A 15,611-nucleotide genomic window follows, 5' to 3' on the forward strand; every position below is an offset into this window, starting at 1 on the left:
GATTTTGTTTGTGTAGGCTTAATGTGATAAATTCATTCCTGTTTCCCCCCTCATCTTTGCACCATCATTCATAATTCTGAAAAGGTAATAGACTGCACAGTTGTTTCTACAGCCCAGTGGGTAATGGATTGTATGGAATCTTTATTAACGAGCTCCTTGTGGGAGAGCAGGAAGAGATATTTTGACCAGTGTTTCAGAAATTCCTGGGTTTCATTTTGCTTCATGCCAACTGGAGACACTGAAAAACATTGAGTGACTTTCCTGTCATATGAATGTTTTTGCTGGGGTTGGGATTGATCAGACTTTTATCTATCATGGCACATGAAAAATGCTAACTTTTATATATATATTTTGCCAGTATTTCATATGGATAGCAGCTGTTTCCAAAATTGCTAATATTTTATTAAACTAATTAATCAGCTGTCAAAAATAATTATTTGCATGCATTTATAAGTGCATGCAGAAATGTGGGAAACACTTTGAGGAATTATAGTTAATTAAGTATATAATGTTTGCTAGGTTTTTATTTATGCAGCATGGCCATATAGCATAACCTCTGGTGTAAAGATCCATTGGTGCTCCAAGTGCCCAAACAGTGGTCCTTCAGGCACGGAATCCCTCATTGGTTTTCATGCCCCTGCAGCTGAAACATTTTGTAAGTGCCTCACTATGAGGAAGCTCCATGCCTACATGCATACTTTCGTTGGGTTAAGGTTATCATGTACAAATTGTACATCTTGTAAATAGACGTGCTAGGAAGATGTGTCCCTGTTTTGATGGAAGGCTAACTGATGATTAAATTTATTTTTGAAATTTTAAGAGCTCTGTTATGGTTTTTACTCCCCAAGGTAATGATACCTTTCCTTGAATAATTATTGTTGCTAGGGGTATTTTGTTTCTGTTTCTGGGCTTCATTATATTGTTCCAGTTCAGGATGCCACTCAAGTGTGTCCATCTCTAGGCCTGATTACTCTGTGCGGTTATTTTTGTTACGAAACAATTTTAGCCATTTTACAGTTCTTACAAACAAAGCAGACTACAGTGCTTGCCAGCTTCTGCTGTCCTCCTTTGAATCAATGCTAGTATGCCAAATTTAGTCTGTAGACAGTTAAGTACTACATGCCCACTAATCTGAAGAACTACCGTATAGTACCTGTTCCATTCCCATATGTTGGCACTCCTTCCCTCTCAAAATGGCATTCTCCTACCTGGTTCACAACTCATCTAAGGTACACAGTGTTCTTCAGTCTGTAATCAAAGGTCCTTTGCAGTTCCCTTGAGCAGTGCAGCTCTTCAGCAGATAAGCATTGACTGAAGAATGTTACAGGTCTCTTCTGTGATTGCTCAAAAGCAGTGGTGAACAGGTAGACATTGGCGGTGTGGGTGGATGATGGCTCCAGTAGTGAAAGACTCTGAGGTCCATAGATGTTTGGCAAGCAATCTGATGTACAAGAGGCAAAATTATGCTGTTTGAAATGCAGAAATAGTTATTCACTAAAACGGTACAATCCATTAAAAGCTAGTTGCAAGCGCCATTGAAAGCAATGGAATGGGTAACCTTTGCTGTAATGTGCCCTTTTTGAGTTTAAAGCAAGACAAGGGCACACTCTAAAACTCAGCTGGTAAAAGTGGAGATTACTTTACATAGTTGAAATTGCCCATAAGTCTGTTTTTGAAGTTGCATGGTGCTTAGTGCTCAAGTGCATTGGGTTATTAGGAATAAAAACATTCTAATATTTTTCTGCAATCTTGTAAAATAGCTTTCCTCTCATCCTGAAAAGCACCACTTTTCAGAGGAGCTTTTGAAATGTAAGAGTATATGTGAATATTGGCAGGTACCAATACCTACTGCAGCCTTGTTCTTTCGTAATATAATATGGATTGAATCATTTTATTACAGTATTATGTGTAAATGCAACAACACAGAAGATACATTAATATACTTCGTCATTTGTGTTCTGCATATGCAGTTTTTGTTGCTTTTTGCCTATTTTTAAAAAAGTGTTGACCTGACCTCATAATAAATGGTATAGTGGCATAACCAAATGCTATCTTACTAGGTATATTGTTATTACTGGTTAGATTTTTTCAGAGGTTGGTTCAGAAATGTCTAAAAGTACACCTGTCACAACAAATGCCACATTATAATGCTGAACCATTTTGACCTTAGTAAAACTGTGGCAGGTGATTTGTGTAGTTGATACTCCTGCTCTGCCGGGTCCAAACTGTGTAGTGTTCTTGTTGATTTAAGACAACATAAGAGGTAATCTTCATTCTGCCTTTGCTGTTCAAGATACAGTACAATGAACTGGTTGAATTAAGTTTTCAGACATCGTTTTGCGCTACGTAACAGCCTAGGTTTTACAGAGCTGTAAGGTTTTAATTCTATGTAATAAACTGAAAATAGAACAGTTTTGGTTATGAAATTTGCTCCATAAACACAGTAACTTTTTATTTTGCACATTTATCATTGCTGTATTGTCAACATACATGGCTCTTCACAGTGGAACATAAACAAAAAATTCCATAGAATATTTGTCCACTGAGGTCCTCTGAAGAAGCTCTTCTGTGGTATGGTTGGTAATAGAACGGAAGATCTTGGTTGCATCATCTTGCCTTTGGAATCCTGAAATATCTGTTTGACCTTCTCCCTAATGGTATTCTGCTGCCACCCGGACACTTTCTTCTGGTAAGGCTTTATCTGATCATTGTTTCATTATGATTGGCTCCCTTGTTATTGTTTTTTATTTGCTACTTGGGAAGAGAAAAGAAGGAAGGGGAGATGCAAGGGTTACAAGGGATGAATTTAATAAGACACATTGGCTGTGTTTGGAGAATAAAATCTCAGCTAAATAAGCTAATACACGCATGCTTCAGGAATCTGAATGCAGCTGCAAACAAGCCAGCAAACCACAGTCAACTATTGCTGTTATGTCCAACCTGGAACTAGTTTATGGCTTCCAGCCATGGCAGAATATGAAGCCATGTTTTAAAGCTGGCTTCTATATCCTGGCTTATTTGGACACTATTACCTGTAGCACTTGATTTGCACATAACAGAAAGCTATGGTTTAACTATGACTTCCTGGCTTCTGTCACTGCTTGGTGCAAAAGGAAAAGCAACATTTGTATATCTTGTCTTATCATCCAAATTACATATTACTTTCATTATTTGTATTTACTAGGGAACATAACATGCCTCATAGAAACCTAATAAATGGAGACAGTTCTCTGTGATCTCAATTCTTCCCACATGTGGGTTCAGTTTTCTGTGCAGAGCAACATTCACAATTGCCCAAATATTTGTTTTATTTCTTTAATTTTATTCCCATTTGTCTCAAGAGAACAGGATGAACAGTAGTAGCGCGTGGTATACATCATGCCCTTCTTTCAAGCTGATTAAATTCTGATTCAGAAAATTATATGTTGAGTATGGTTGAGAGATTTATATCCATGCAGAAAGCAGCTTTCCCAAAGATGAAGTTCCATCTGCTTAGTTAAATGTATGTGACCTAATTCTTCAAATGCAGAGTACTACGCTCACTGGAAGTCTTGTGAAGATGCTTTTTAAAAAACCAGCGTTGTTTTTCAACAAAGTATAACAAATCAAGATAGTGACAGCACCATAAAACAGCCAAACATACATAAGAAGAGCCTGATGAATCAGGCCAGTGGGACATCTATTCCTGAATCCTGTTGTCACAGTGGCCAGCCAGGTGCCTGTGAGAAGCACACAAACAGGAGCTGAGCACAACTCCCCTTCTGCGGTTTCCAACAACTGGTTTGTATGGGCTCAAGTGTAACTCAAATAGTATCCCTCAGCCCCCATCAAAGGTGTCTCTAAACACCCAGGTCTACTTGGCACCTAAATGGCAGGCTTCCTAAGGGAGGGCATTCCATAAAGTCAACACCTTCCTGTTCCTGGCAGAATTTGTCTTGTAGAATTGTAGAATTAATGTAATACACTGTAAATGCTAATTGTACTTCAGGCAACAGGCATGCAGAGTGTCAGATGTTTATTAAAGTGCTAAGGGAGAATCATGGGGTGGGGGAGAGCAGGCTTAAAATACATTTAAAGCCTTAAACAGCATGCAATCTGAGTAAGAATCAAGATATTCTGTTGGGTCTGAAAATCAATAGTTAAACACTACAGATATAATCTGACTACAGACTAGACATGAAAAAACTTCATTTAAACTGCTTACTGTGAGTAGGGTAAGAAAACTGTACTTGCCTTTATATGTTTCTACTTGGAACAGATAAAGCAATCTTTTCTTGAAATTAAAACAATGTGCAGTCTCATCGGCTGTATATATGTGATAATGTGTTTCTTTTTTATTGGGTTTCCTAGTCACTTCACATTCAACGTAATAGCCTTTAAATCAGCCATCTCTTCATATCTATATAGGAAACTTGAAGACATTCATCCTGTTCAGCCAAATGTACAATTCTTAGTTTTACTGCCTCAGTCTTAATGTGCATTTTCATACTGTTAACAAAACTAATTTAAAAGATGAAGAGAAAACATAAGAAGGACTAGACAAAACTAAGAGGAAAGGGGGGGGAGAAAAAATTTAGTAGTGAGAAATTTAAAAAACAACAACAAAAAGAATAGAGATAAACATAAACTGGACCACTGAGCACCTTGCATGATCCGAACTTTCTGCTGGTATAATGGATACCTTCATGCCTCTTATGGTGAGGAGGAACCAGTGAAGCTTCACTAAACATGCCTAAGGAACTTGATGCAGAAGAGTGTAACAATGATAGCATCATGGATGACAATTTCAACATTAGGACTAAGATTTTTTTGGGGGGGGTGTAAAAATTTTAATACAAAAATAACCTAAATTCTCCTCCTTTGCCACCTATTAATATTTGGGTTCACTTCCTTTGTTCACCTATTAATATTTGGGTTCACTTTTCGAAATTGCTTAAATATTAGCTGTTTTGAAAGGGCAGCAGTGAGGGGATGCAATAAATAATTGACAAGCAACATATTATAGAACAAAAAACAGGGAAGAAGAAAATGAGGAAAAAAATGGGTGTAAATAACAACACATGATAAAGTATAGAGGCAATTGATCTAATCAAATGATTTAAATATATATGAGCCAGGAGGGTGGGAATCAAGATAATAATCAATAGGGTCCTTTCCAACTCTACCAATTCTATGATTCCACGATTCTATGAAAGAATGGAGGGGTAGAAACGGGAGAAGGCGAAAGCTTGAAGGAACTATAAAAAATGGAGATGGAGGGAGTTGCTATGTTTATGGGAAATGCTGTGCTATTCAATCAAATAAGAGCTGCCTCGAACACCACGTTGTAGAACAATATTCATATTTAACCCTTAATGGTGGTCTGCGATTGAGAATAAACACACATGTGTGTGTGTATGTTAAATTAGGCAAGGCCACTAAGTGCTGAGATACTTTTTGTGGGTATCTGGTTTTTAAATTTGTGGGGGGGGTTCATTTTCTTGCCCCCTCCCCATTATTAATAAAACTATCAACACAACAATGGACTTACCTAACGGATTAGTATACTAGCTGGCGGGGGAGGGGGGGCGCGACACAAATGCTTTAACTGTACAAAAGGCGCTTGGGCACCAGAGGCATACCTAGACTCCCTTATGCTCTTGGCAAGGAGCTGTACTGGTGCCCACCCTTTTCCTTGCGCCTTAGTAAAGGGCTGTATTGACAACCCCAGCCCCATCCTTGCACCCTTGGCAATCAGCATTTTTTCCACCTTTCTTTGCAATTTTTCACTCCCTCCTGGGCCTGCGCTTCAGTTAGGCCACTCCTAGGTACACCCCTGTTGGGCACTGAGACTGAAATATTACTTTTATACCCCTTTGAAAAGCAGACCCCCATGTTATATCTCAGAATATTTTTGAAACTTCTTCAGGGGCTACTGTTAAATAAATTCATGTTCAAAGTTCCCCTGCCTGTATGGAGCTAGATGTGTGGTTCTTTGGATCCAGGCTAAATAAATGGAACTAAGAGTTTCCTCCTAATTCCACGTTTTGTTTTGTTTTATTGCATGTGAGCTTTTGTATGGAATATCTCAATCTGTATTAAACAGAAGGGTGATTGAAAACTCACCCCTCTTCACTCTTTTCTTCACAATACAAATATTACAAAACTTTTTGTAACACTATTGCATGTGTACCTGCATGTTGAGTCAAATACATTTGGTACTTTTTTTATGTGTGAGAAGTCTCAGGTAACCTTCAGAATGCAAATCAATGCAGTGACTGCAGAGAGTATGAAGCAATAGAATTGGCTGGGAAAGGAATGACCCAGGAGAATTTTCTTGTTCTTGTGTGTAGCATTTAGGTGTAAAATGGCATCTGTTCCTATTTGAAATAAGAAACATTAGAACGATAGAGAAAAACCTGAATAACAATTGTCATGTAGAGCAAAGGCTTGAAACAATCTGCCAGTGTTATTATATTGGAGTACTGTGAGCATTTGCTACAATAGATTTTTGACATACACATACAACACAGGATGAATATCCCAAAGTGTAGCTAATTGTGTTGTACTAATAAAGTTCTGATTTTCTACTTGTTGGGAGTTGGATGATATCCAGCTACTGAGGCTTCTACTTAGCCCTTGGTATTTACAGCATTTTGAAGAAAGTTACATGTGAAACACTTTAGTACAGTAGTTAAGGTAGCCAAATTTAAAATTCTGAAACTTTCAGTTTAAGAGCTGGGGTGAGTTGTTGAGAGGATTTGCAGCAATAAAGGCTTCTGCCTCACTACTACCAGTCCCTTAATTTACTCATCTCTCCTGTCCGCTAGAGCAAGAAAAACTCTATCCCTTGGGCTCACAAAAAGGCCTGTTTGAATTGCAGAGCAGAAGTCTGAATCTCTGCGTTAGCATCCAGCAACATTAGCCCTTGTCCCCTTTTCTTGTTTGCTGCATTTGATTCTACTCCTCTGGTAATTACCATGGTAACTCTTTGCATCTGTTTCAGTTGACTGCTGCCAGGAGCCTCATGTACCATCTCTTTAATACTGGCCCTATGGGATACTTGGAACAAGTGCAGAATGTTCCTGCAGCAATTCAGCCAGTTTTAACACACAGCTACTGTTGAAAAAAGTGTGAAGTATATAGCAGCAGGGGCACTTTAGAGTGGAGTAAGCTGGAAGCCTAGTGCTCATGTGAATGCAGACTTCAGCTTAGGGCTGTGCATAGAACTTTGTGCCTGCCATTCTCACAACCCTGATTAGTTCTAAATGAGTTCTACATTTTAACGGCTTTTGAAGGGTCTGTTTGGAAAGCAAAATTAATTTTCAATCAGTTAATGGTAAACAGCTTCTTATGCTTCTGTTTAATTCTTTGCAGAAAACTGCTGCTTTTTGGAGGCAGGGAGGGGGAAATGTTGTTGTCCACATTATCTGCCACACTAGGTGGTATTGCCCTCCACCTGCATGCTTTGACCCCAAGCAACAAGCCTAGCTGATCTACTGCCCACAGCTGCCCCCTGGACCTGCTCTTCCTCCTATTACTATTGGCAGATTGATGGTCTGCCGAGGCCCTGTGTACAACTCTTTTGGGGCCAGTTTCCTAACACTACCTAAATGTAGCTATGTTAAAATTAGGGTAAGAATCATGTTTCAAATTAGATAACAATCATGTTTGTGTCTTCGCACTGTGCTGTCTCCGCGAAAAAACAATTTGGGAACAATCCCTGCTGTGGGCCAAGAAGGAGGAGGAGGAGGACAGTAATAATAAGAAAGCAAAACCTTTGGAACAATCAAGAAAAATGTGATAATAACTATAACCTCTATTTCTGCCATGCGGCCAAAAAACATGAGCACAAATCCAGGAGGTGTTAATAATGATGATGCTCCCTCTCCCTCCAGATATATGGTACAAAGGAAGCAGGGTTTAAAAGTGAAGAAGGGGCGACGAGGGCAACAACTCAAAAGGGGAGGGAGAAGCAGAGAGGCGGAAATGTCCGTTGAGAGAAAAGACTGGGCTCTAACTCTATCCGGTGCTGAGGAAAGAACCAACAGCGGGCGAGGAAATGGGCTTTATCCCCTCGCGCCGCTCCTCCCAGAGTCGTCTCAAGAAACCACACTGCAAGGAGCATCACGTCATCCTTTCTGCTCACTGCGCCTGCGCAGCATTGCGGTCCTCGCTTCTATTCCTCCTTCTCTCCCGCCTCCCCCCCCTTGAAAACATCTGGGAAGAGAGGAGCTGAGGGGGGAGAGCGCCCTGTTATGTGTGTTCCCTCGCCCGAGTGTCAGGCCTTGCTACCCACAATGCCATGCGGCCCTGGCCGCTCCGTCATGGAGGCAACAGCGGGGGCCCCTGAAGCAGCCGCGTCCGCCGCAGCTGGGCGGCCAGGAGCCTCGGCGGTAGCGCCCCGGAACGCTCCCTCTCGCTGCTGCTGGGCGGCTTGAGCCGTCCCGCCTCGCTGGGAGGCCCCGTCCAGCATGAGCGGCGACGGCGGCAGCAGCGGCAGCGGCAGCGGCTCCTCTTCGTCCGCTCCTGGCCGCTTCGCCGACTACTTCGTGATCTGCGGGCTGGACACCGAGACTGGTCTGGAGCCGGACGAGCTCTCGGGTGAGTCAGACGGCAGCCCCGCCAGCCTCCCTCCGAGAGACCGAGGGCTGCTCTGGCGCCCGGCGTCGACGTGCTCTGCCCTCAAGGGAGGGAGGCGGCGGAGGGGAGAGTAAATCAGCCCAGCCGGGGCATCATCATCATCATTATCATTTTATTTAGGCCGGGAGGGGGGCGCTTTTACAGTGGCTTCACTTCAGCCCCTGCCTGGCGCGGGTGAGGGGCGACCCAGTTCGGGGCTGAGGGGTTGCCGTCGGTCCCCTTGGAGAAGCGGCTTCTTTCGCGTCTGCTGAGGCGAGAAGGGCTTCATGGATGTCGTCTCCCCTTCTTGCCAGCTCAGGAGGAGCTGCTGCGCCTGGGCTACTTGGCGGCAGCGGCGGCGGGTGGAAGCAGCCACTGCTTTGTTTTGGCAGCAACAGGACCCTCATTCTCTCTCCTCCTCTTCCCTCCCTCCTCTTCTCTCTGCTCCCAGAGCACTTGGCCTTCATAATAAGGAGATGTTGCATCTTGCTGTCGCTGTGGGATGCAAAAGCAGTTTTAAGGGTCATGTGGCAGCGGTTGCCACAGCAGTGGCATTAATTTCACTGCGGGGAGGTGAAATGTAGTGCAATTTATTTTTGTGTGTGTTTACACTGTTGTTCCTTTAACCTCTTCCTGAAATGCTGCCCTGACTTCAGATTAACATCCTTCTGCCCACTTATTCCTGACAGTGGAAACTGGTACGGTATTTATTTTTGTAATCCTGCAAAATAAATAATCATTTAAAAGATGTGGTAGGAGGCAAAGGGCTGCTCACGGAGATGGAAGAGGAGGAAAAAGAAGACACTCGGCCACAGGATGACACCATTGGTAGCAACAATTTAGGAACCATATTTGCAGAAGTATGAGGAATGGTTGCAGGTCTAGAACTCTTGCTTTTCATAGTCTTTTGGCACAACTTAATAATTTCCCCATTCAAAACCTATATAACTGGTAATTGTTGTTTAGTTGTTTAGTCGTGTCCGACTCTTTGTGACCCCATGGACCAGAGCACGCCAGGCACTCCTGTCTTCCACTGCCTCCAGCAGTTTGGTCAAACTCATGTTGGTAACTTTGAGAACACTGTCCAACCATCTTGTCCTGTGTCGTCTCCTACTCCTTGTGCCCTCAATCTTTCCCAACATCCCGGTCTTTTCCAGGGAGACTTCTCTTCTCATGAGGTGGCCAAAGTATTGGAGCCTCAGCTTCAGGATCTGTCCTTCCAGTGAACCCTCAGGGCTGATTTCCTTAAGAATGGATAGGTTTGATCTTCTTGCAGTCCATGAGACTCTTGAGAGTCCCATAACTGCTAATACTTCATGCATATAAGGGACGCGGGTGCCTCTGTGGTCTAAATCACTGAGCCTCTTGGGTTTGCTGATCAGAAGGATGGCAGTTCGAAACCGTGTGACGGGGTGAGCTCCTGTTGCTCTGTTCCAGCTTTTGCCAACATAGCAGTTCGAAAGCATGCCAGTGCAAGTAGATAAATAGATACCGTTGCGGCGGGATGGTAAACAGCATTTAAGTGTGCTTTGGCTTCCATTATGGTGTCTTGTTGCGCCAGACTTCAGTTTCAGTGTATCTGAAGAAGTGTGCATGTACATGAAAGCTCATACCAAGAACAAACTTAGTTGGGCTTTAAGGTGCTACTAGACATTTTTTTAATTTTTTTAATATATTTTACCAGATCAGTGTTAACTTTTTCTGTTTTGGCACTGGTAGTAGATTGGTACATATAAACTGCTGTACAGATCTTAGCATCTACTTTAATAAGGTATGTGTAATTCCTTGGAGGATTAAACTAACTGCATAATTTCGTCTGTAAAATAAATGGTTGAAAATGAAGAATATTTGCATGACTGGGAGTTTATGTTTACTTCCTTGTTGTTTTTCCATATTGCCTCATAGACTTTGAGGCATAGATTTTATATAAAATGGTGAAGTATTTTGTACTAAGCTTTCCATATAGTGTGCTACTTAGTGTGAACAAAGCTATGGAAATACTAATCTCTGGATTATCTGGAATAAAGTCTGGTGTGATCTTGTGTTAAGTGATATATAACATTCCAGTCTAGTATGCAGACTTATATGTCAGGAGAGTCCGTGTATCCCCATATCCAATTTTTCCTTGTTATCCTGATCTGTTTCCCCCAAACTCCTAAAATTATGCTAGCCATGGAACTTGCATAGTTTATTTCCTTCCATAGGCTGCAATGGGCAGGTGTGGCTTGCAAAATGATAAACTACTGTAGTTGTCTTATGCACTATGAGACAGTAGGGCTCTGAAGAAGTTGGTGACTCCACCACAGAGTTCCCCACAGGTTAGATTGCTTTGCCCATGTTACTTTGTTAGGGATCCTGAAGTAGAAAGTTATATTATATTATGTACCTCTTCTTTATTTATCTAAATGATACATGTAAGATGCTAGAAGTTTCACAATTTCTCATTTAACAGCTTAACAACTCTGAGTGGGAGCTCATATTATTTTTACCCTGCTACTTATTAATTCTATTATTATTTACTTTGGAACAGATTGAGAAATAGTGACTTACCCAAAACTATCCAGGAAGCCCATGACTGAGCTTGGATTTGAATGAACTCAGGTCATCACTCACCAAACCATGAGTCAGTTCACATATGAGGTGTCCCCCCATGCAATTGCTTTAGAAACAGGTCTTCCCAGAGGGTTATGGAACCTGAAGCAGGTGTGATGCTTGGGGCCCTGCTGCTACCCTTTAAAATGGCTTATGAACCTGTGTACAACATTGGCTGGAGCACATCAGCTGCTCCTTACCTTGGGAACAAGCAGACTTTCTGCTTGTTCCTGTGGCATGTACAGCTGGGCATTGACTTTGAGACACATTTGTAAGGCAAAATGACATTAATAGTTGACAAGTGAAAAATTTATTATATTTACATTACAAAGTTAAGACCCAAAAGACAAAATGAGAAGTACAAAGTCAGGGAAAATTTCTGCCTTTAGATGCATGCAAGTGGAATGGAAGCCTCTTGGAGGAAAGGAATGAATAGAGACCCCTGCTGTGTAAAACGAGTCAGGGTGGAATAAAGCATTGTTATTTTTTAGATGACAAAGAATTAAGCCAGATGACAAAAGTGATGTAGTCTGGTGAAGCCACTATATTTTAAAGGAAAAATTTCTAAGAGTAAGTTTAGGATGAAATTCAAGTCCAAATAAATTAGGTGAGGTTATTTCCATCTTGCTTTATGCTTTTTGCAAACTATAATTGTGATGTGTGTTGTGTATTAAAGCAGTTTCAACAGTTTTCATACCTTGGTCCTTAGATTTAAAATTGACACAGCTCCTACTGCAATTCCTCTGAGATCTACAATTTGAATTTAGCAGACTTTTAAAATTTTGGTGTTTCCTGAAAGATATATTTACTGGAGTAAAAAGGGATATTGTGTAGACTTTCCTCTGCTGAATGCATTTTTAGCTATAAAGGCATCTTTGTTCTGCTGAAACAATTTGTCTAATAAGTGGCAATTGTTCAAATAAAGCACTGGTATTACAGTGTAGAGAGGCGGAGGGAAGGAAAATAGGATTCCTAAATAAAAGCTATTCTTAAAAACACTAACAGTAATTTGCTGCACACTGCAGTTTTCCTCAGAGTTAAGATTGCCTTGAGCACAATCTCTCTGGATGGTATTCAACTACTTTTACTCAGAGTAGATCCATTAATTTAGTGAATATTACTAAGTTAAGTCCATTATTTTTAATGGATCGTCTCTGAGTAAAACTTGTTTTAACACTACCCATAGTTCACTGGGAAACTGACAGTTGTTGCTGGAACACTTAGCAATACTATAGACAAATTTATTCTAGGAAATAAATGCTGTGTTGCCTTCTAGGGTTTATTCAAGAATATAACTTACAAATGGTAGTTGTATATAATAATATCATTTACAGTAAAGCAATGGTGCGCAACTTGTGAGCTTTGGCCCAATTTCAGACAACCTCTGTAAGTGATCAGCTGAGACCTTCTGCAAGAGTGAACTGTCATTCATGGGAGGAGAATTTGTAATAAGGCAGAACACAGAGAACTTTTATGGGAGAGAGCATCCAAAGCCAAAATATTCCCCTCCCTATACCCACTTAAAGGTAAAGGCACCCCTGCCCGTACGGGCCAGTCTTGCCAGACTCTAGGGTTGTGCGCTCATCTCACTCTAAAGGCCGGGAGCCAGCGCTGTCCGCAGACACTTCCGGGTCACATGGCCAGCGTGACAAGCTGCATCTGGCGAGCCAGCGCAGCACACGGAACGCCGTTTACCTTCCCGCTAGTAAGTGGTCCCTATTTATCTACTTGCACCTGAGGGTGCTTTCGAACTGCTAGGTTGGCAGGCGCTGGGACCGAGCGACGGGAGTGCACCCCGCCGCGGGGATTCGAACCGCCGACCTTTCGATCGGCAAGTCCTAGGCGCTGAGGCTTTAACCTACAGTGCCACCCGCGTCCCGCATATACCCACTTGTAAGGAGCTAAATGGGTGGTGATGGGAGAGAAGGGGCTTGTGTCCTGCCTCCCACTGTGCTAACTCACTTGCAGCTATTTGGTGGCCTCTTTCTTGCTGCCTTGGGCTGTAGGGGAAGAGAAGTCAGGTTTAGGTATGGACAAAGGCCGGCAGAGTGGGTCAATACCAGTGGGTGTGAGGCAGAAAGAAGGGTGGAGTCACTGCTCAGTCACCTGCTCCTGTTGGCACAGATTGGTCTCTTGTCACTCCACCCTGAGCAGTGTTTGAAACTCCCATTGTTCTAGGCGCATTTTGCAACAGGGAATTTCATTAGCGCACACAGTTTTTGAGCTCTGGGCGCAGTACTGTGCCTAAGATTTCAGATCAAAACTGCAGAGTGGAAGGAAAGCGACCTTTTTCTGCCTCCCTACTTACAGCTACTCTCTGAAGACTGGAGAAGAGACCCTCTTAAGAATATTAGTGGGGTGGGCAGGGGAAGGACAAGACTATGTGAAAAATGAACGTAATATTTTAGCTGCAGTTCATTCACTTTCAGCTTTGTATTCTTTTTATTAAAAAATTGTGCCTAGACATTCCATTGTTGCGCCCTTAACCTAGGTTTAAGGTGCCATTTAGCTCCTAGCTTTCATATCTCAGTTTCTAACACTGACCCAGAGTGAAGCAGAGACACCATGGATATCTTTTCCAAGTGAAAAGTTATCAGGTGGCCTCTTTCCTCCCTATGCTGCCCACCAAGTGAACCAGCACGTCAAAGGCACCATAGATGCCTTTGCTGGGTGGATCATTTGTTTTCTCTCCACTCTTCCTGAGTGAAATGACACAGAAACTATGTGGGCCTTCCCCCACCTCCGCTTGTCAATGATATGGTATCGTGTTGGGCCTTTATTCCATGTCTGGGAATGAACTCTACTCATTAAGCAAGTCCTTTTTGTTATTTTTCTTGTTCTGTGCTTGAGCTGTGTCTGCAATTAAAACTCCAGTCTCCTGCCTGGGTAACGCCCTCTCTCAACACCTTCAGTTTCATATAAACTTAAGAACAGCCTGCTGGATCATGGCAATGTTCCATTCTAGCATCCAGTTCTCACCATGGTCAGCCAAGTACTCATGAGAAACAGGACCTCAGTGCAGCAGCATTCTATCACTTGTCAATCTGAGCAACTGATATTTGGAGGCTTATTGCCTCTGACACAGCTTGATGTCTTCTACTCCAGTGGCTTCCCATTCCCAACTTCTTTATCAACAATAGTATGTCAGCTTCTTATATACACTTATTTTGGATATAGTCTTAATGGACTCCGTATGATTAACTTCTAAGCAAACATGTATAGCATGTACTGTTGATTTCCATGGCATTTTAGTATTTTTATTGAACTGGTTTTCCCCCTACCTCCTTTTATTTGTTATTATTTATATTATATTTTAAAGTTTTCTTGTTCTATAAGCCTGAACATTTTTTGGCAAGGCAAGCTAGAAATAATAAAATAAAATTGGATTGTGAGGAGAATAATAATAAATAAATAAATAAATAAATTTATACACCGCTCATCTGACTGGGTTGCCCCAGCTACTCTGGGAGGCTTCCAACAAATTAAAAACTTTAAGCACAGTAAAACATTAAAAACATTAAACATTAAAAACATTAAAAAGTTAGAACGTTGGGTAGAGAAAGGTCTGAGCTCCGTTCTTTTTCCCTACCCCTGCTGGCCTCTAGAATGACTACTTGTTTTCAAGAGCATCTGTTGGGTTTTCAGTAGATACTTGCATGTAATGATGAACAAAAATGCTTAAACATGAATGTTCTATATCTATATCCAAGCTTGACTCTGTGGCCACACCTCACCAACTTCTCCACACAAAACCTTCCAGGATTGCCAGTGTGAATTTTGGGGTGGGAGAAGCATAGCTGCAGACTTCAGTGAGCTAAATCCTGTTTTATGTGGTGTATGTGAGTAGACCACTAATGGGAGCAGTTATTTCCAAAGGCCAGTTAGCTGCAGTACATCTGCACTAAATTAAACGGATCCTAGTTCTTTCCCAAATTATGTAAAGTGCAAATAGAGTTCTTAGTGACTAAACTTATTCATTGACTGGTATCAAAATTGATGGAGAAGCCATTATGTTATGTGAAATGGCTTTTATTTCATAAATTCTGCAGCGATAGGGCAAGAATTTGAGGTTGAGGTTTTCAATGGCACTTGTGAAATCCTCTGTACATGTTGCTGCTTCTTTCTCCCCCTGAAGAAGCTTATGCTGCTTGCCATGTTGCAGAATACCAAAGAGCTCTTTTGTTTCTTTGGGAGCTGAGCAGACGTGCTGTGGTAGCTGATATTGCAGTGAAGAATGGAGTAGCTGATGTAAGTAAGAGCAGCTGTGAAGCTTCTTTGCAGTCTGCAGGCTGATATGATAGGCTGCTTTATGGCTGATGTTGTGATACCATGTTTTTGTATTTGGCTGTATATTTACAACCCTGAGTAGGAGAGCATAATTTATAAAACCTGAGTAAACAAGTCACTCCTTTGTTTCT

At 41.7% G+C, this 15,611-nt stretch overlaps 1 protein-coding gene and 1 long non-coding RNA gene across 7 annotated transcripts in view; one reads left to right on the forward strand and one right to left on the reverse strand.

The window, feature by feature from the left end:
- Positions 1–409: 409 nt before the first annotated feature.
- LOC309374200 lies at positions 410–7,242 on the reverse strand. Its single transcript, XR_014170379.1, has 3 exons — positions 6,173–7,242; positions 4,234–4,427; positions 410–2,751 (listed from the first exon to the last, which is right to left on the reverse strand). It is a non-coding gene; the product is annotated as an uncharacterized lncRNA (long non-coding RNA).
- Positions 7,243–8,195: 953 nt separating this feature from the next.
- The window catches only part of DENND5A (DENN domain containing 5A), a 57,972-nt gene continuing 50,556 nt past the window's right edge, over positions 8,196–15,611 (forward strand). For 2 of the 6 annotated variants that reach the window (XM_081918093.1, XM_081918094.1), the window contains exon 1: positions 8,196–8,583. In XM_081918093.1, the coding sequence (XP_081774219.1) occupies positions 8,454–8,583 (130 nt within the window). In that variant the 5' untranslated portion in view covers positions 8,196–8,453. The remainder of the gene's footprint in view (positions 8,584–15,611) is intronic. The other 4 variants (XM_081918097.1, XM_081918098.1, XM_081918096.1 and 1 more) reach the window with 3 other exon arrangements.

The sequence above is a fragment of the Podarcis melisellensis genome (genome assembly GCF_964234715.1).
Source record: "Podarcis melisellensis genome assembly, chromosome: 1".
Taxonomy (NCBI): domain Eukaryota; kingdom Metazoa; phylum Chordata; class Lepidosauria; order Squamata; family Lacertidae; genus Podarcis; species Podarcis melisellensis.